Genomic DNA, 20,652 nt, shown 5'->3' on the forward strand with positions numbered 1-20,652 from the left:
TAAAAGTTGGGATTTTCCTTTTGGACTCTCTGCTTTGCCCAATAGAATTCTCCTCCCTTCCCAGCATAAACTTTTCCCTGGCATCCACTACATGCTTACCGTTACTATTCAAGCCTTGTGTCTTTGTCTGTCCCACATGATCCCCATCACTTCTATACGTTCTCGCCCCATTCTTTTTCCGTGCTACTACCATCCACGACCCATATGTACAATCTTGAACAACATTTGTCGCATCCTTCTGAACCCCCTCGGGCCCCACCTCCACAATTGTCCTGCTCTGCTCACGCTCATTGTGTGCATGCTCGTTTCCCTTTTCTTCCATCCCCGTCCCCGCTTCCCTCATCGGTGAACTGTGCCAGACAGTATATGGGCAAGCTTCACGTTGGTGACCCAATCTCCCACATCCAAAGCATAACTTCTGTATTCCCTCATACGAAACAGGTTGTTCAACTTTCCCAAGAAGAATGGTCGTAACCAATGGTTGCTCAATATCTATTTGAATGCACAATCTAGCAAACCTACCTCTAGTCTCAGATGCAGTGAAGGTATCAACTCGAAGGACCTTGCCAATGGCATTGCCAATCCGATGTAATGCCTCAGCATTATAATACTCTATAGGAAGCTCATTTAGCCTTACCCAAACTGCAACTGAGGAGACGTTTGCCGACGAAGGCCTAAAATCTGGTTCCCATGGCCGGAGAGACAAAAAATGTCCACCAATGAACCATGGACCTTTCTTCAGGATGTTTTCAAAGTCTTCCTTTAAGGACAACCTCACAAGAAAAAATCCATTGCCCATATTCACACAATCCATCCTACCCGCTGGTTTCCACAAAGAGAGCAGCTTACTTTGATGAAAATGAAAGCCCATAGATTTCCCATACACCTTGACTATTAAAGCTCTAGCCCATGGGTCCCGAATTTGTTGTTTTTCCTCCTTTGAGAACCTGACAGCGACCAGCCCCTGCCTAAGCGTTTCTATCTCCTCATCCGACTCAACATCATCCTCTATTAGATCCTCAAAGTTGAAGGCTTGAATATACGCACCTGGAATCTCACCAACAAGTTTGTCTTTAAAAGACATACTCTGGTTCCAAGGACCAAGACCTTTGACCGGTGCCGAGAAGCCCGACTCATTTCCTTCACTAAAACCTGCATATTTTACATCCTTAACTTTTTTCTTGCTCCTAGCTAACTCTTCCTGTTCTTCCCTTGAGAGCGAGAGCGACATCCTTCTTTTGGTGATTAATGGACTTTTTGTACACACGTTGCCATATGACCATATGGTGGATTTTGATTTTTTTATTTACCCTTTGGGCCAGCATCAAATATATAGGGTGTAAAATGACCTATTGTCAATGTAAGTGTCAAGGATGCTGCACTTGCATAAAGAAAGACCATGAGGGTTTGACACATGCATTTTCACGTACAAAATATTTAAGGCCTAAAAAGTAAAATGCTCATGCTACGAGGTTAGTAGTATATTGTTACTATCTCTAAAAAAAGTTATAAATGGCTCTTTATGCTGACTTGCACCAAATAATGTGCATTTAGGAAATTTCTCCTTGATTAATATTAGAAGACTTGCTGAATTGGACAAGGAGAAGTTAATTCGGCTAGTGATGGCAATCAAATTTCATTCCTCTAGTTCTTATACCTTAATATTAATTTGGTTATGTTCAGAAAATACTTTGGATGTCATTTTGCAGTTCCATTACAACGATTGGCTTGCGGCTCAGTGTGGATGTCCTACAAGTGAAGATTGGAGAGTGCAAATATTCTATGCCAATCGCGAGAACAGACGTGTTCGACGTGACTCTTACCGTGATGAATGAGACGATCATCACTTGATTTTTCAAGCTTATTAGTGACAGGTGTGCTTCTTAGTAATCAAGTTTCAAGACTTCCCTTGGATATATGACTTGCTGGAACAACCATTGTGCCCTCTTGCATTCCTCTAATTATTCATTTCTTCTGAATAACTGTAAATGAAGAATAAAATGAGAAAGATCGTGACAAGGTATTTGTGAATTGAGTATTCTACCATTCCCTCAATTGAAACTGCATATAAAGTAATAAACCAAGATTGAGATGGTTGGAAAAATAGTATAGAGTGAATAAGAAATTGATATTTTCTATATTCAATTGAAGATGTTATTATAAGTAGTGAAAATCCTTGAGTCTCATATTGGAAATAGAAAATGATAGAGAATATGAGTTTGGGTTGGGCTTTAAGCATGTGTAGACTAGGCTCACTTATCCAATTAATAATAATTTTTTATTATTATTTTATTTTGGGTCAATAAGTCTATATACAACAGTTATCTCTGAAACAATGTTTCAGTTTTAAGTTACGTATAGTTTCATTGTTCCTCATTCATGAAAAAGAACTTTTCAGAGAAAACACTCCCAGTGAGATTTTTGTTTATTCATTTTGTGTCAAAGAGAGAGAAAGAGGCATTGAGTAGTTCGCAGAGCACGACCTTGTGTGCTTCGTTTTCGTGTTGAAGATCATTTTATCCTGGGAGGCAGACGTTCACAAGTCTCAAAGCACCACAATGAAAGTGTGAGGGGCGAAATCTGCTTTAAAGAGATTGTGTCAAACACAAGACTTGATCTCAATTGTTCATTCTTTCACGCATTTGATCTATGAGTCTTTAATTATTTGCAGATTTCTATTTATATATATTTAGTATTTATTAATTGTATTTGTTTTTCACATCTATCTGTGTTATTGCTTATTGTTAAATCTGTGTATTGTTCCTTTTGCTTTATCACAAAAGTAAATTGTTGTATTATATCCAACAGAGATTGCTTATAAATGCTCAAACTTCTAAGTATTTTAAAACCATGCATTTTATGTAGGCCACTCACTAGTGCAATTCATGCATTGCTGCATGAGTTACCCATGTCCGTATTTGCCTGTGGAATATTAATGTGGATGATCAGACCAGGTGTCCTTTCGAACCCTTGGTTTGTACCTTGGCAAACTGGTAGGCTACTATTTTACCACTAGATCGCTGGTGCCTTGTTTTAAAGCTTCACAAAAAGAATCTTGAAAAAAAAATTCTGTAGTGCATCTTACTTTACATATTCGTACGATGAATGTGATTCTTCATCTCTAAATTGTGATTGGATAGAGGGGAAGGGGAGGGGACGGTGTTGTTATTGTTGTTTTAAAAAAAATTATTTTTTAAAATAAGAAGGGGATTGGAGTTTTTAATTAAATTTTTTTAGATGTTTTTTATTAAAGAAAAAAGTTTATTTTCAAATTAGTTTAGAGGGATCTCCTCCAACTCGCTATACGTTGCAATTTATAAGACTATTTATGTATAATATTTAAATAAGTTACATGACTTATTAAAAAAATCATATGTCCAAAACTACACTTGAATGGTGTTTTTTAAATTTTCAAAGAAAGAAGGCTTGATAATTCTTGAGATTCTTTAGGTAAGGACCTTAGAAATTACTTTGTGCCATAGATCTATTGATTTAAAATAGTTATATCCTAGGATAACTTATTTTAGTATTGTTTTTTGGACATCTTCTAAGTAATTGAATTAATTATGATGGAGTTTAGGTCTTACTGGAATTTTCTTGAGGAGTTTTAAGAGTTTTTTAGTAGACATCGTTGACGTTTAGTAAGTAACATTTTTCTTGGCTTGTTTTATTTTATTAAAGTATATTTTATTTTAATCTATTGAATATATTTCTTTTGTCTTTCCTTACAAATTTTTATTTAATTACTTAGCTACATTGATTTAGAGGGGGAAAAACAAGAATTTCTTCCATATGGAAAATATATATTAAAAATTTATTTGATTTAGTCGGTGCTATTGAAATGAAATATTAGCTTGAACTATAATTTTGTGAAAGGAACCAAAGACTTGGATCAAACATTTATAAATTTATGTGAAAGGAACCAAATATTTGAATAAAAATTAGCTTGAACTATAATTTTAGGATGTATAGTCTTTTTGGGTATAAATAAAATTAAATTGGATATTTTTGAAAATTTTAATTGTACTTGTCACCCAATTTTGTACTCAAAAGACATGGGTTAATGAATAAAGCTCAAGACCCAATGAATTTGGACCTTGAGCATAATTTATGACCCAGAACTTCGTCTTGGCTGGGATTATCTAGTTTCAGATATTAGGTCCGTTTGGATAGAACTTATTTTGCTGAAATTGAAAACTGAAAACACTGTAGTAAAATAATTTTTAAATGTATGAATAGTATCGTAGAACCCATTTTTAATGAAAAAATTGCTGAAAAATGAGATTTGTGGGTCCGTGAACAGTGCATAGATGCACTGTTCATAGAAGAATAGTAGTCAAAAGTTGCGGCTACTGTTCATAACCAATGGCCGTAACAATGCATGAACCTCCTGAAACGCGTGCCAAAAAAAAAAAAAAAAAAAAAAAGGTAAAATGCAAATGTAGACGCAGAATAAAAGTCTTCTTTGTAATTTTATTAATTATTCTTTCTTCCTTTTTCCTAGTGCTAACAATTGTTTAGCCAATAATTTAGCTCGTTGGGCCTCCATTTGTAAGACTTGGGGACCCCAACTTATCAACTTTATCCCATTTTGGGCTTGTTGATGCCAATGGGCATGTTACTCCACGTCCTCCCTTGATTTACTCTCAATAAATTTATCCCTATTTACGTCCCCCCCCCCCCCCCCCCCCCCCCAAAAAACAAAAAAAGGCACTAAGGGGAGGGAAAACTGGTAATTACACTTACACTTTCACATTTTCCAAATGGCCAACTCAATTTGCACACATAAGGACAAGTATTTCACCTACCAAATTCCACTAGGCCAATCTTTTTATACAAAGAGATCAGAAAGATAATCTGTTAGGTCCCTCGCATGAAGTAGTGTATACAATTATAAATTTCTATATTTGTTTTCAAGGTCACATCAGCAATTTTAATAATAATAAAATATAATATAAGATAATCTGTTAGGTCTCCCAATTAGGCTTATTCATTATTAAGTATTTATTTGCATCCTTCCACCCATCTTTTAAAGGCATCAAATAAAAAAAGTTTAGTGGATGATACAAAAAGTTGTTGTTGTTTTTTTATAATAAAAATTATTAAAGTGAAAAAAATTAGAAGTTATAAAAGAAAAAAAAAAATGTCATTTTGATCCTTATATTTTAGGGTTATAATCAATTTAATCTCTTCAATTTATTTTGGTAATAGTCAATTTGGTCTCTATTATTTTTAACTTGCAATTAATTTAGTCCTTACTGTTAACTCACTAACGAAAAATACCTATGTGTCAAATAGTGTGCATATATAACACACATGTAGCTTATAAAATAATAATAAATATTTAATTCTATTATGGTCACATCAACAATTTTAATAATAATAAAATATTATTGTGGGTACCTAAGGCATGCTTAGGCATGTTTGGCAACGTCCTAGGCATGCTTGCAATGTCCTCGGTCGTCCTCAGCATGCTTTGCAACGTCCTCGGCATGTTTGGCAACGTCCTTGGCTGACCTCGACATGCTTACAACCTAAGCATCCCACATCGAAGGAAAACCCCCCCACTTTCTGCCTTATAAGCTGTGAAGTAAAGGGAGTAGTGTACCACCAAGCCTCTAATCTGACATAACTTAGTTTCTGTTTAATACTTCAATACATATCATAGGGTATTAATTTCCACTAAATTTGTGATCCGAGGACCTAACATAACTTAGTGGAAATTAATACCCTATGATATGTATTGAAGTATTAAACAGAAACTAAGTTATGTCAGGTCCTCGGATCACAAATTTAGTGGAAATTAATGCCCTATGATATCTATTGAAATCTTAAACAGAAACTAAGTTATGTCAGATCCTCGGATCACAAACTTAGTGGAAATTAATGCCCTACAACATCTACTGAAGTAATAAATAGGAATCTATGAACATCATTTAATGTACAATTGAAGTACTGAAGACCCAACTTTATTCAACTTTTGAATTTTCCATAAAGTTTCAATTGATCAGAAAGAATACGTATGTATCTAAAATGTCTCCCTGAGACCTCGTAGTATTAATGCTTATCACCCATTTTTAATCGCCAATTTGTGATATTTCTAAGTAATACTTCCCCTTGCAAAACAAGGATAGTCAAAATGAATCCATCCAAATTATAATAATACAGTGAACAAGTACAAAAATAACATAAAGTAGCAATAGCGGTAAGCAAGTAAACATAAGAATCCTTACAAAATTTCTAATCAAATTACAAAACAAGTCCTATTTTTTCAATTTAATTTGGATCTTTGGAGCTTGGCTGGCTGGTTTGTCTGCCTCTGAGGTGGTGACTTCCTCTTTATCCTTAGTAGCTCCCCCAGTTGGCAAGACTGTGGAGGCCAAATCCTGTTGAAAGCTTTGGGAGGCCACCTCTGCCTCAGAAGCGGCTGCAATCTTGTCCGAGAAGGCTACTGAAGGGGCAATATTCTCTTTAGTTGGTTTTAGCTGGCCAAGAGGAGGAAGACTTGGAGGCAAAACCTCCTCATTGGGATTAACGGTTGAGGGAGTGGTTTCAGCTTGATTGGTTGGAGGAGCTGAGGGGCGGATTGCTTCAAGGTAGAATACGTTCTCTGGCCTCCTTAACTCGGATGAAGCCTCAACCCCAGCTCGGTTAAGGGCCTCATCCCAAGTTTGGGCACAGTAGATGCGGCACATCATTGGCACCTCGGCCCTCAAGGTCTCCTCGGTCTCAGCTACACCGACCTCATAGCCTTTCTGCTCGGCTTCATTCATTGCCAGTTCGGCCTCGGTTTTTGCTTTCTCAGTTTCCTCCCTGAACTTGTCTGCTTGCTCTCTCAGCTTTTGGGTTTCCTCCAAGTGCTTCTTAAGGGCTGCAATTTGCTCCTGAGCTTTCTTCAGTTCCACATTTGCCTCATGCATGCACTTCCCCTGTTCCTCGGCTTGCTTTTGGTAGCCTTCCAAGGCCGAGTCAACGCTCTTGCGAGCTTGCTCCTCAACAAGTAGCTTTTTCCTCGCATCAGCCAAATCCTGTTCGGATTGTGTCAAAGTCTGTACAACCATTGCCTGTTTCTTCCTTTCATCATCTAACTGACTGGAGCAGATATTGAGCATCTCATCCAGTTTGAAAGTATTTTGGATAATCTGCAAGGAAGAGGTTAACACTATAATCAGTAAAAAGTACACATCAGTGAATAATGATCACAAAAAGAAAAAGAAAAGAGTTAGCACTTTACCAGGCCCAAGTATCTCTTATTATTGAGAATGAGTTCATTCTTCCTCGCATTCTTTATCTCGGCCATATCTCTGGGGAGCAACAAGGCCTCCTCTATAGCCGAGGCTACGTGACACCCAATGCCACCGTTGAAGTCCCTAATAGATGCATCATCTCGTAGGAGCTCCCCAACATGCATGGGTGCTGGTAGCCAGGCTTGAGGCTTAGGAAGTTGAGTGTCAAACCTCTCCTGGCCTCGCTGAGGAAGGTGGCTAGTCTTTTGCTACTTTGCAGCTCACTGGGCATCCTCCTCGCGGGTCAAACGAGACTTGCTAGCACCCACCACATCCTTCCCCTTCTGCTCTCTACGCCTTTTTAACTCGGTAGCATCAGCTCTGACTGGCTAGGAAGGATGATGAGAAGGTTGGTGAGGAACAGGAGGAGGAGACTTGGAGGGAAGAGAAGGAATCTGGGATTGTGTCGATTTTGCCAGCGCATTCTTCCCGGGCTGACTCTCCATCAATTCCATCAAACTTCTTTGGGGCTTCCTTTGTATCCCCATCTCTTCAGGATCTTCTTCGGAGCGTATAGGTTGATTAAAAATCCCAAAGTCGTCCGAGGAGTCTGAGAGTTCTACAACTTCTTCCTCTTCTTCTTCCTCTTCCTCTTTCTCTTCTACTTCCTCTTCTTTGAGGGTAGGCTGGGATGAAAAGGCTCCTGCCGAGACAGCGGCCACAAAAAGGGGGTCGGTGCGGGATGTATCTTAGGGAAATGGGATACCTTCTGGAACGATTAACCCCTTGAAGGCAACACTGATACGGTAGAGTCAAGGATCGCGGGCTTTTATCACGCACTTCGGCGCCTAGAAAGCAAACGAGAGGGGAGTGTAGCCGAGGATTAAATGTGCTGCCCGGAGTTGGCCGTCAGCTTCGTTCACGTATATCTCGGCTTTCAATACCTTATCCAAGCTTACTTTATTGACTAACATAAGGTTGGGTTTCATGAAACGTCTATCTGCAAAACCAATGAATTGAAATAAAGCGTCATTAGGGATAGGAGTACTAAGACTCAAAACAAAAACAAAAAAAACAAAACAAAAAAAAAAAGGGGAAAAACATGTATGTAAACCAAATGTTATGAATCTATGACCACATTCCCACCTGGTATTCCTTCCTCCACGGGGCATGGCAGACCATCATACCATTCCCCAAAGAAGATAAGGAAATCCTCCTTTAAGTTCTTGTTTGAGGTGGGAAGGCACTAAATTAGCCTCACCTTGGGATATCTCGACTTGAGATAGTACCCCTGCCCCTTTAAGTAATGGAGATTGTACACCCAATTCACGTCATGATGGGTCAGGTTTAGGTCCATTCTCTCGTTCAAAGCCTCTATACTTCCCAAGACCCTAAACATATTCGAGGCACACTGAGTTGGGAATAACCTAAAGAACCTAAGATAGCTCCTAGTAATCTTACCCATGGGGATGGTCATCCCGCCTTCTATGAAGGCAATCATGGGAATAACCACTTCCCCTGTTCGTCTAGCGTCGACTCATTCCCCTTGGGCTGAATACCTCATACCCACCGTAGAGGGAATCCTATACTTAGAGCGGAAATTTCTCATACTTTCCTCGGACTCAACTAGACATCAAAACTTACCCTCCTTTTTCCCCATTTTCCTAAAGAATTTAGTAGAGAAATTAACGAGTTTAAGATGAAAGCGGTAAAGGTTTTGAGAAAACTTACAGGTTTGAAAGAGGGACCTCAGACAAGATTTAAGTATTTGTAGACGCCAGGAAAACGAGGAAAAATGAGAAGGACAGGTTCAGTGTATGAGCTCCAGAGTTGTGTAATCACTGAAGGTAAGAAAGAGAATGGATTTGAGAATGCCTTTATAGTCATGCAGAAATTATAAGCGGTAAAGTTCCCGCTCGCGAAACGAGATAGACCCCTTCCCGTTAGATTTACATCTCACCATTGAACATGGAAGACAGGGGCGTTGCCAAAATTTAATGCTACCACGCTCGGGATGCTAAAGCATCAGAAGCATGCCCAAAACGTAAACGGGAATGGGCTTATGACATCAAAATCAATATTTTCTCCCGAGGAGTCGAAAAGCAAGATTTTGAAAGGTTATTGTAGGGGCCGGTCAATCCATAAATTATTAAAATCGTGTTAATTGGGCCTGTGGCCCATCCGAGAACGTAAAACTGTCCAAGGAGGCCCATATCAGGTTATAAGGGTAACCAAACGAAAGGAAGAGTAGATATCACGTGAGGTAAGTTCAGTATTCGTCCGAGGACAAAATCCTTCTCGGCAATATGAGTCCGAGGACGACCTGAACGCCACATTGTTACAAACACACTTCGGAACTACGTTACCACTAAAAGTGGGACATGGGACTAAGAATAAGAAAGAAAAGGTAAACAAAGATCTTTAACAACAGCTGCCCCCGCATTAATTACCTCTCAACCAACTCTCTGACCGCATTAATGTGGAGGTGATACCTGAACAATGATGAGGCAGCCTTACAGCTGCTGGTTTGAGGTTCTAGAAGGTGTTGGATGGGACAGGAAGGGATCCCCCGAACCCAACCTACACGTGTGTGGTGAAGATAATACCAAGATAGCTGTATATAACACGGAAGGAGGCATTGAGAAAAGGGGATCGGAACTTCTGAACAAACAGGACTTAGAAGAAATCCTTATGAACTAAAGAACTGAACTTTTTTCAAGGAGAAATTGATCGTTATATCAGTGCTAATCCATCTATAAACGTGAGGTTTAATCGTTTTTCTTTTAGAGTTAACTTAATTCTTTGACATCCACGCTCTACAAATTTTATTGTTTGGGCCTTTAACGTTCGAACCCAATACTAATTTGGGATCGTTACAAATTGAGTCCCTATATATATATATATATATATATATATATATAAATAATAAAAAGCCATCTCCCGGAGAAAAAAAAAAATTTGAAAGGGTGAGAATTTATTATAAAAAATAAAGATAAAAAAAAATCCCCAACTTTTCTTGGGGTTTCTTGGCAACCAGACAAACAAGAACACCCTTATCAAGCATGTTTAGAGTTTAGACATCATCTATGACTATCAAACAATATTTCAAATCTAAAATTTTATTTAAGAATATTTTCCAGATCTGTTCCTGTAAATTGCTTATACTCCCTCTCTCCCCGCTAATCAACATCAAGATATTTATCAATTTGATCATAAATTAAAAATAATAAGCCCAAATTTACTACAAAAAAAAAGGTATTTTAGCAAAATAAAAAAAGAATGAACATGGACGGTCGGTAAAGCAGTTGCGAATTGTGAATTTTCTTTTCCTGCTCAAGTTACATGCCTGTAACATAATACACGTGACGACCGTATATTCTCCCAAACAAATTAACGACTCCAAAACCGACCTCTCTTCTTTCTTTCTTTTATTCATACTGCCATAAATAAATCGGCAAACAAAATGCCAACAACAACAATTCAAATGCAATGCCACCTCCCCATACCACAGCCACCTGCGCCCCACCCACTCACATCTCGCCACGTGGCCGTGATCGGTGCCGGCGCCGCAGGCCTAGTAACTGCCATAGAGCTCCGCCGCGAAGGCCACAGCGTGGTTGTTTTCGAACGAGGCGACCAGGTTGGCGGCACCTGGGTTTACACCCCGAAAATCGAATCCGACCCGATTGGATTCGACCCGGCCCGGAGCAAGATCCACTCCAGCCTCTATAAGTCCCTCCGCACCAACCTCCCCCGAGAGTGCATGGGCTTCCGGTGCTACCCGTTCGTCGCCAAAGACGACCCGGACAGAGACCCGAGACGGTACCCGGGTCACCAAGAGGTTCTGTGGTATCTGCAGGACTTCACGCGCGAGTTCAGGATTGATGAGTTGGTGAGGTTCGAAACGGAGGTAGTGCGCGTGAGATTGGTGGAGGAGGAGGAGGAGAAATGGAAAATAAAATCAAAACAGAGGTCAGGCAAAGATGAAACGGAGATATTCGATGCCGTTGTAATATGCAACGGCCACTACACCGAGCCTCGTGTGGCTCAAATTGCCGGTACTTTGTAACATCAAAAATTGAGTTTAGTCAGTACTCAGTAATCAGTATTAGTGTGTAAATAAATATGATTATATATTTATTTATTGTGTGTTTGTGGCAGGAATAAATGAGTGGCCTGGGAAGCAAATGCATAGCCACAATTATCGTGTTCCAGAGCCTTTTCGAGATCAGGTTTGGAATTGGAATAAAATTTTGCTTGCATTGCATATTCCATATTATTAGTTAGATTTACACAATCGATGGAGAGAGTGGGGACCATGCTAATCTCTCATTCTTGATTATCCAACCAAAAAAGAAGGAGCTATATAGCCTATAGCCTATAGGACCTTTAATAGTGACGAGCTTTTCACGTTACAGCTCAGGTCTTTTATCCGGGAGATCATTGTATGAGTAAATGAGTGCAAAGCAATTTCCCACTTGACATAAATGTGAACATTACTAATCTGCAATGTCATCTTCATAGTTACTGAAATTGAAGATCTCATGTTTACACCATAATTCAATCAGCAATTGCCTGGTTATTTTCTTTGGCACTGTGCCATATAAAATTAAGTTTTGTCCAACAATCACTGAATTGTTTGACTTATTTTAAGTTTACAGACATTATTGGAACAAGATTGTTACTTTGTCAAGAGTTAGATTTATCTTTATACAAGAAAAAGCCTCTTCTATTTAGCTCTCCAAATTCCAAGTATAATGGGATGTTCTATATTGCAACAAACCAGAGTTTGGACTGACGATAACCGCATGAGTAATTCCCATCTTAAAATTTGAAGTACATAAGACATTTAGCTATAGAAATTCTGTGAATTCACTTAACAGAGAAAACTTTACTAACTTGATTTTTGGAGAAACCTACAAATGTGTTGAAACCACGTAAAAACTTTACTAGTGTGATGGCATAACATTTCAGGAATGCTGCGACAGAAAAAGGGTTTGTATTTTATTTTAAGAAAATGAATATTCTACTGAATTGTTATACATTTGAATTTGAATTAGGGCTTCTGCAGACAAATATGAGTGATTTAACTAAATATACATCTGATCATGAATGTATTACAAATTACGATGAAGAAGGATGATATAAAATAAATGTGGGATCTAAAAAAATTTCCTCTTGGCAACAGTAGTAACTAAGTACTATATGAAGTCACTGCTCATCAATTTATATAAAGTCCCTGTACCTCCCGCTCAACCCAAGTGATTAGTGTACCTTACTTATGTCCTGCATCATGCAGGTTGTAGTCTTGATAGGGAGTTCAGCAAGTGCTGTTGACATTTCTCGGGACATAGCAGGAGTTGCCAAAGAAGTCCATGTAGCAGCTAGAAGTGTTGAAGATGAAAAATCTGGCGACCAGTCTGGCTATGATAATATGTGGCTTCATCCCATGGTAATAGTCCTTACCCCTGGCGAGAAATTGTTGGCTATCATGAGAAGTCCATCAAGTAATTGACTTGATTCTATGAAAAGTTTACTATAAAGCTCTAATCTAAATCAGATTGATGCAGATAGAAAGTGTGCATAAAGACGGAACTGTGTTTTTCCAAGATGGGAGCTTTGTCCATGCTGACATCATTCTACACTGCACAGGGTATGCTGCATACTCCATTAATTTGGCTTTAGCTTGGATTTAGGACCAAAATTTCTTTAAACAAAGTTTCTTATTGAATGCAAAATTCATGAATGAACCAAACACGATACAGAAAATAATAATAACAATAAGTTGTTTATCTTTCTTAAGGTACAAGTATCATTTTCCTTTTCTTGAAACAAATGGCATTGTGAATGTGGATGACAACCGTGTGGGGCCACTGTACAAGCATGTTTTCCCACCAGCCCTGGCCCCATGCCTTTCATTTGTTGGGTTACCATGGAAGGTTTATCCCTACTTATAATAGTATGCCCTCATTTTGGTTGGATCTTTAATTTAATCTTATCAAATGGCAGAAGTAGATCTTTATATGTTGTTTGTGTCAGGTTGTTCCTTTCCCTATGTTTGAACTCCAGAGCAAGTGGATAGCTGGTGTTTTGTCTAACCGATTTGCACTTCCAACACAAGAGAAGATGATGGAAGATGTTGAAGCTTTCTACTCATCACTTGAAGCTTCTGGCATGCCTAAGCGATATACTCATAACATGGGTAGTAGTCAGGTAAATTTGGCCTCCTCAGGTCCATATGTTGGATTTTGATTTATTTATTGATTTATAAGTCATGATACAAGCACAACCTTTTTTGAGGTGGCAAGTTGTTATTGATTTTCACATGGCCCACCATATATTGACATCACTTTATTATCTACTATTAACTTGCCACCTTAGCAATTATGAAAAAAATTGTGAGAAAGTTATGTCTCTAGAATTATTGTTAATTTATAGTTAGATTGCAAATTTGGTCATCAACCTTTGGCATCTGTTTCAAAATCATCATTATACTTTAAAATGTCTTACTTTAGTCCCTATACTTTCAAAAATTGTTTTAAAAAATCCCTTATGGTCATATAATGGATGCAAAATGACTACGTGGCAAGTCAATTCATGCTAGGGCTGTCCATGGATTTCTGCATGCGTAAAGTATGGTGGCTAATGACCATTTCAATATAAATGTTGTTAAATGATGCCACACCAGCACAATGAAAGAAGATAAGGGAGTCTGAATACTGACCTTTACAAGATAATGTGTTTAGGAAAATTTTTCTTGATTAATAGTAGAAGATCAGCTGAGTTGGACAATGATAAATTTATTTGGCCAGTGAAGGCAATCAAACCTCATTACCTTTAGCTTTGTATATTACATTATATTCAGAAAAAACATTGGATCTAATTTTGCAGTTTGAGTACAACAATTGGCTTGCAGCTCAGTGTGGATGTCCTGCAATTGAAGATTGGAGAGTGCAAATGTACAATACCAGTAGCAAGAACAGACGTGCTCAACCAGAGTCTTATCGTGATGATTGGGAAGACCATCACTTGGTTTTGCAAGCTTGCGAGGACTTCATGAAGTACACCACACATAAAATTAGTGACAGGAGTGCTTCTTAGTAATGAAGTTTCAAGACTACTTGTATCAAATGCTGGAACCAATCTGTCCCATTCAATCCCTCTGTTTATTGATTCTTCTGAATAATACTGTAAGTAAAGAATAATGAGAGAAAGATTGTGATCAGGTATTTGTGAGTGGTGCATTCATCTATTTCCTCCAATTGTAACTGAACAAACCAATACTGAGAGTGCTTAAAATGCTAAAATTTCTGAGTGTATAAAAAACATGTGCCTATAAACATTTACAATTCTTTGCAAGGTGAGTAACCCGTGTGGGGTGATCAGAACCCCAAGCTAAAAATGAAAAAATTATTGCACCAGCCGGGAATCGAACCCGGGTCTGTACCGTGGCAGGGTACTATTCTACCACTAGACCACTGGTGCCCTATGTTTATTGCTTTGCCAGATATATATGTAAACGTAGTACTTTAATACCTTCGATTATATTAATTTGATCTGATTATTGTTCTTGATTCCTAAATCCAATGGTACGATAGTTTATTTAAGTGAATCAAACTGAACTGCAAAAAAATAAAAAAGCAAAAAACTAAACTTAATTAAATGGCTCTAAGGCATAGTAGAATCTTTAATTGCATTCCTAAATCCAATAGTACGGTTGTTTCTTTCTTTAATTGGGTTTTTAATTGCATTTGTCTACCTATCGGCTTTTATTTTGAATTGAAGCGCAAAGGCATGGTAGAACTAGAATCTACATGCTTACTCTTGTATGTAAACTAGACCTTTAAATAGATGTTCTCCATTGGAACTATAATCAAAAAATACATGTTCGTCAGGTTTTGTTATTCTCGAATCTTTAACAAATCACCTAAACACTTGACGATTTATTAGTCGAATAAAAAAAAATGAATCCTTTTTTGGCTCTGGTGTGAATTGGATTCTGATAGCGACAAGTGAAATATACGTAGGCCTGTGCTTTGCCTCAGTTGGTGTACAATCCTGGGGAAGCATCAAATATTGTTTTACGCGTTGCAACTTGGAGGAAAAAGAGGAAGAAAACAAATAAGAAAAGATAGCTTTCGGCTTTCAATTCTCAGTGAGTTTTTTACTCTCATCTCATCTCATGTAGGTGCCTTAAAAGCGGGTGCAGATTTATTTAGATTTGTTAGGGTCCATTTCCCAATCAAAGCTGATGGCTGATGCATGCTTCCCATCCAATTCCAACAAACTAGGCCTATTTTGGTCCCTCTCCGCCGCTTCCCCTAGCTTGACGCACCTGTACTGTTGCTGCATATACACGACAACCTATATACCCTGCCAAAATTATCATCTCTCTCCAAGATCCCAAATTCCCAATTCACATCCCTTTAAATACTTAAATGTAAAATTCAAAAACTACTAAGAAAAAATAATAATAATCAAAATTTACTCTTTTCCTTGTCAAGGTTTCAGATTTTGCAGAGGGAAGTGTTACGTTTATAATATTTTCATAATAAATCGTAGGTCGTAAATTGTTATTGGTTCTGATTTGAACCTACAATTAAAATTACATTTTTGTCCACTAGCAATAACCCATAACAACATACCACTTAAAATTTGTGGTGAAAATATTGTAGGTATAATAGTCAAACCCAAAATGCTCGATAATTTTGGGTCAGGCTCCCGATTTACTTGTTAGGATGGGTAAGGAATTTCCTACAATGGGAAGGTTCCCAAGAGCCAATCCAGCAACGCAAGGGGAGGTACTAAGGCCTACGCAATGATCCTTTGCCTCGTTTATGTGTTTTCCGAGAAGGACCAAGTAATACTGAGCTAAATCCCCCTATCCCCCTTTAGGTCGTTCCTCTCTGTTCTCTCGTGTATCTCTCCCTCCCCCTTTTTTCCCCAGAAAATAAAAAGTCCCCCATTTCTTCTCGTTTCATTTCCCTTTTATAGTGCACCTCTAGTAGAGTCTCAATGATGATGTTTCATCCCTTCTGTCATGTGATCTCCACCTCTATTCAAGATTCCTGATTAAGTGGGATCTTTTGATGATTCTCTTGAAACTTATACATCACACCGAATAGTGCTTGGCAAGCGATTCCCCTAAGGCACTATCTATTTATATCTGCTCGAATGGTCGATGTGGGCCGGGTTGATTACTAAGTAAGTCTGAAGCCTATGATTTGGTCTCTGGCCCAACAAAAGCTAATAGGCTGGGCCCCGGCCTGATGACCATATAGTAGGCGTAGAATTCCTCTTTTGCAAAGAGAGTCAAATTTGGTCCCTCACAATATAGAGTTCTTCTATCCCACAATAAAATTTCACAATATTTTTATAAGTGAGGGGTCAAACTATCATATGTCAAAATAAAATGAAATAAAAGTTTTTTAAAAATATTACTAGGACCCACCACAACTCAATATAAAGATAATGTAGAAATGTTGTGAGATTTTGTTTAGACTTTCTCATTAAGTAAAAACTAGCATGTAACCTATGCAAATGCATGGATTCATTTAAAATTAAACATAATTTTTATTATAAAAATATAAATAATTAGTCAAATTATTTTTAAAAAATAGCATGTAACACATGCATACATATAGATACATTTAAAATTAAACACAATTTCTATCATAAAAATATAAATAATTATTCAAATTATTTTTTAAAAAAGCAAATGTAATTAGTCACATATTAAAATTCTTACCTAAATTTAATACTATTTATGATTTTTTTTTCTAATTTTTAATAAGATAGAACGTGTGGGTGTGGTGATCTTTGTTGTGCGGTAATTTTTATTGAGTATATGTGATTGACTTTTTTTTTTTTTTATAGTTCATTAATATTAGATTTTTAGTATTTTGTACTCATTAACTTTTGTGGCACAAAGATTAAAAAACTTAAGTGGATAATTATGGTGTGGTCTCCACATAAATTTAGACACATAATACAAAATTGGATTATAATTTCAATTAATTTTTATTATAAAAATATAAATAATTAGTCAAATTATTTTTTTGAAAATAGCATGTAACACATGCATACATATATATATATTTAAAATTAAACACACTTTTTATCATAAAAATATAAATAATTAGTCAAATTATTATTTTTAAGTAAATATAATTAGTTACGTATTAAAATTCTTACCTAAATTTAATACTACTTATGATCATTTTTTTTTCTAATTTTTAATAATATAGAACGTGTAGTGATCTTTGTTGTGCGGTAATTTTTATTGAGTATATGTGATTGGTTTTTTAAAAAAAAATTATAGTTCATTAATATTATATTCTCAGTATTTTGCACTCATTAACTCACTTAACACAAAGATTAAAAAACTTAAGTGGATAATTATGGTGTGGTCCTCACATAAATTTAGACACAAGATGCAAAATTGGATTATAATTTTTATTATAAAAATATAAATTAGTCAAATTATTTATTAAAAAAAAATAGCATGTAACACATGCATACATATAGATACATTTAAAACTAAACACAATTTTTATCATAAAATATAAATAATTAGTTAAATTATGTTTTTTTTAAGTAAATGTAATTAGTCACATATTAAAATTCTTACTTAAATTTAATACTACTTATGATTATTATTTTTTATAATTTTTAATAAGATAAAACATGTGACGATCTTTGTTGTGCGGTGATTTTTATTGAGTGTATGTGATTAGTTTTTTTTTTTTTTTTTAATTTTATATTTTATTAATATTATATTCTTAGTATTTTGTACTCATTAACTCACTTGGCACAAAGATTAAAAAACTTAAGTGGATAATTATAGTGTGGTCCTCACATAAATTTAGACATATGGCACAAAATTGGATTATAATTGCAAATTCTTATAAAAATATAAATGATTAGTCAAATTATTTTTTTTTAAAGTAAAGGTAATTAGTCACTATTAAAATTCTTACCTAAATTTAATACTACTTGTGGGGCCAAGGAATTTGACAACCTCGGCCCACTTTGTACTGGGCCCAAGGCCCGTGCTGAGAAGGGAGAAATAGCCGAGGATGGACAAAGAAAGCCCAAATGGCCTAGAAACGTTGCCGAGGACGATCCTGCTCTCGGCATCCCAGATCCCAAGAGGAGAGAACAGCACACCGGCAAAGGCAACCTCCCAGAGCGCCCCCAGGAGAAGGATAAGTACAGTAGGATACCCATAAGCATATGATGCAGGAGCAATCTAAGGAGAAACTGTCACCTCCGCATTGAATGCGCCCAACTAACGTTCTAGCCACATTAATGAGGAAATGACCCCTGAACAGTGTGGTCTTGGTTGCCGCAATTCACAGAGGGTTTGGGAAGGTGGCTGATGGGACAAACACTCGAGTAGTGACCTGCATGATCAACAGGTGGAGGGCCAAGATCGACTGAAAAGAAGTATATAATGTGAAAGACCCTCCAAGAATGGGGCGCGCGGAAAAATATAAGGAAGAAAGAAAAAGGAGGAAGCTGTGGCAGTCTGCATGATCTTGAAAACCCCTGTAACCTAATACTGAAAGAAGAAGAAGAAGAAGAATATTGAGTTCCTCGGAAAAAACACCCGAGGACAAGATTCCATACTTCAACCCATTTCCTTGTTACTCAGCCCACACCTAACTATGTCTAGTGATTGTGGTTCGGACTAAGACCTAGTTCTTAAATCCAATCTCTAAAAATTAATTGTATTGGGCTAGTTGGGCTTGAGACCTTTCGTCCAATAGAAGGAGCGCTCAAACCCAGTCCCCACTACTTATGATCATTTTTTTTTCTAATTTTTAATAATATAGAACATGTGGTGATCTTTGTTATGTAGTGATTTTTATTGAGTTATGTGATTGGTTTTTTTTTTTTTTTTAATTTTATAGTTTATTAATATTAGATTCTTAGTATTTTGCACTCATTAACTCACTTCGCACAAAGATTAAAAACACTTAAATGGATAATTATGATATAGTCCCCACATAAATTTAGACATATAGTGCAAAATTGAATTATAATTTCAAATTCTAATTGAACTTTCTCTAAGCTTTACTTCTATATATATATATATATGTATATTTATATATATTGTTTACTTACTCTAATGATGGGCTAATACATGTCAACATGTTGCTTTTTATGTTTTTAAATGATCAATGCAATTAAATTCTTTTGATTTCGCTATCCTATATCAAAATTCGAATATGTATTTCCCTTGAGTATTGCTGATGGCTGGTTGTTTATGAGTGATTGAATGCTTTTTTTGACACAAGTAAACCTCAAAAATTATATAATTAACTTCGAAATGTAATTCTTATTTCTTGTAACAATTATATGTAATATTCCTTTCACGTGGGATAGATTCTATAAATCTAAAATCCACTCATATTAGAGAAATATTATATGCAACCTTTACACAAAATGTCAGCTCTTACCCAACATAATTGATAGTTGGGGGACAAAATCCATCCACTTCACAAACCCTCGAACAAAAATTTGGGATGAAAGAGATGGGAATAATGAACAAAATTTGAACATCATCACAAGTAGGGTGATTCATTTTACAATCTTAGTGAGTTAAGTTTTGCTTTCTTCAATTTGGGTTTTTCAAATTAAGCTTAAATTTAGTAGTTCATTTAACTAGTGAACAAATTTGAACACAACTTTACAAAAGATCTAGTTATTCAAGTGACCCTAATTCATTTTATAAGCTTAGTACCCCACCCCCCACCCCCAAACCAAAAATAACAATAGTAATAACCCTAAGTTCAAATTTAGGAAACTTGTTCATCAAAAACTCACAAAACCACAACACATTTGATTATCGATCTATCACTATTCAAATTTTTACATATTGCTATAGTATCATTTATTTTTGCATATGCTCCATAACTTTTGCATATTAGTCTTTTCTATTTTATATTCTTCTCTCCCGCACATGCACACAACATCGGTGACATGAACAAATCTTCCATGCCCAAAACTGTGACACAAACGAGGTCTGAGTGGATCTGTGGATCTCAACGTATGTGGATTATGACATGGTGGTTGAGAAGACTGTCGCTGAGTGGATCTTTGGGTTACATCATGGGTCTTAATGTTTATAGGTTGCAGCAAGGTGGCTATGGATCTCAGCAAGTGGGTCGTTGTAGGGTTTGTGTTTTATGTTGCGATTTGAGATTTTGGTTTGTGGTGGTGGGTTATGTAACAATGGTGGTTGGGTGGTGCCATTGCCATGGTGGTGTTTTTGGTTTATAGGTCATCTCAGTGACTTGGGTTTTGTAAGATTATTTTAATTTTTTTTTATTAAGATTATTTTAATAGATTCAGATCATTTAAATTTCCTAGGATACTCGACAATGTAAAGTTCTTTAAATCTTAACATTTTTAAAAAAAA

General features: G+C 36.6%; 1 protein-coding gene, 1 non-coding gene and 1 pseudogene across 4 annotated transcripts; 2 read left to right on the top strand and 1 right to left on the bottom strand.

Annotated features, from left to right (window-relative positions):
• Positions 1-1,868, top strand: part of LOC115970254 — a 45,109-nt pseudogene extending 43,241 nt beyond the window's left edge.
• Positions 1,869-10,611: 8,743 nt separating this feature from the next.
• LOC115972371 (flavin-containing monooxygenase FMO GS-OX-like 4) lies at positions 10,612-14,568 on the top strand. 3 transcript variants are annotated; one of them, XM_031092642.1, is made up of 7 exons: positions 10,614-11,284; positions 11,388-11,458; positions 12,526-12,678; positions 12,797-12,879; positions 13,030-13,165; positions 13,266-13,439; positions 14,143-14,568. In XM_031092642.1, the coding sequence occupies exons 1-7, from the start codon at positions 10,690-10,692 to the stop codon at positions 14,284-14,286; spliced, it is 1,356 nt and encodes a 451-aa protein (XP_030948502.1). In that variant the 5' UTR covers positions 10,614-10,689; the 3' UTR covers positions 14,287-14,568. The 3 variants fall into 3 exon arrangements, with proteins under 3 accessions (XP_030948503.1, XP_030948502.1, XP_030948501.1); XM_031092641.1 differs by having other exon boundaries at positions 10,618-11,284; positions 14,118-14,568; XM_031092643.1 differs by lacking the exon at positions 14,143-14,568 and having other exon boundaries at positions 10,612-11,284; positions 13,030-13,185; positions 13,266-13,353.
• Positions 14,569-14,640: 72 nt separating this feature from the next.
• Positions 14,641-14,711, bottom strand: TRNAG-GCC. The gene has a single exon. It is a non-coding gene; the product is annotated as a tRNA-Gly (tRNA).
• Positions 14,712-20,652: the final 5,941 nt, after the last annotated feature.

Source organism: Quercus lobata, chromosome 12, assembly GCF_001633185.2.
Source record: "Quercus lobata isolate SW786 chromosome 12, ValleyOak3.0 Primary Assembly, whole genome shotgun sequence".
Taxonomy (NCBI): Eukaryota; Viridiplantae; Streptophyta; class Magnoliopsida; order Fagales; family Fagaceae; genus Quercus; species Quercus lobata.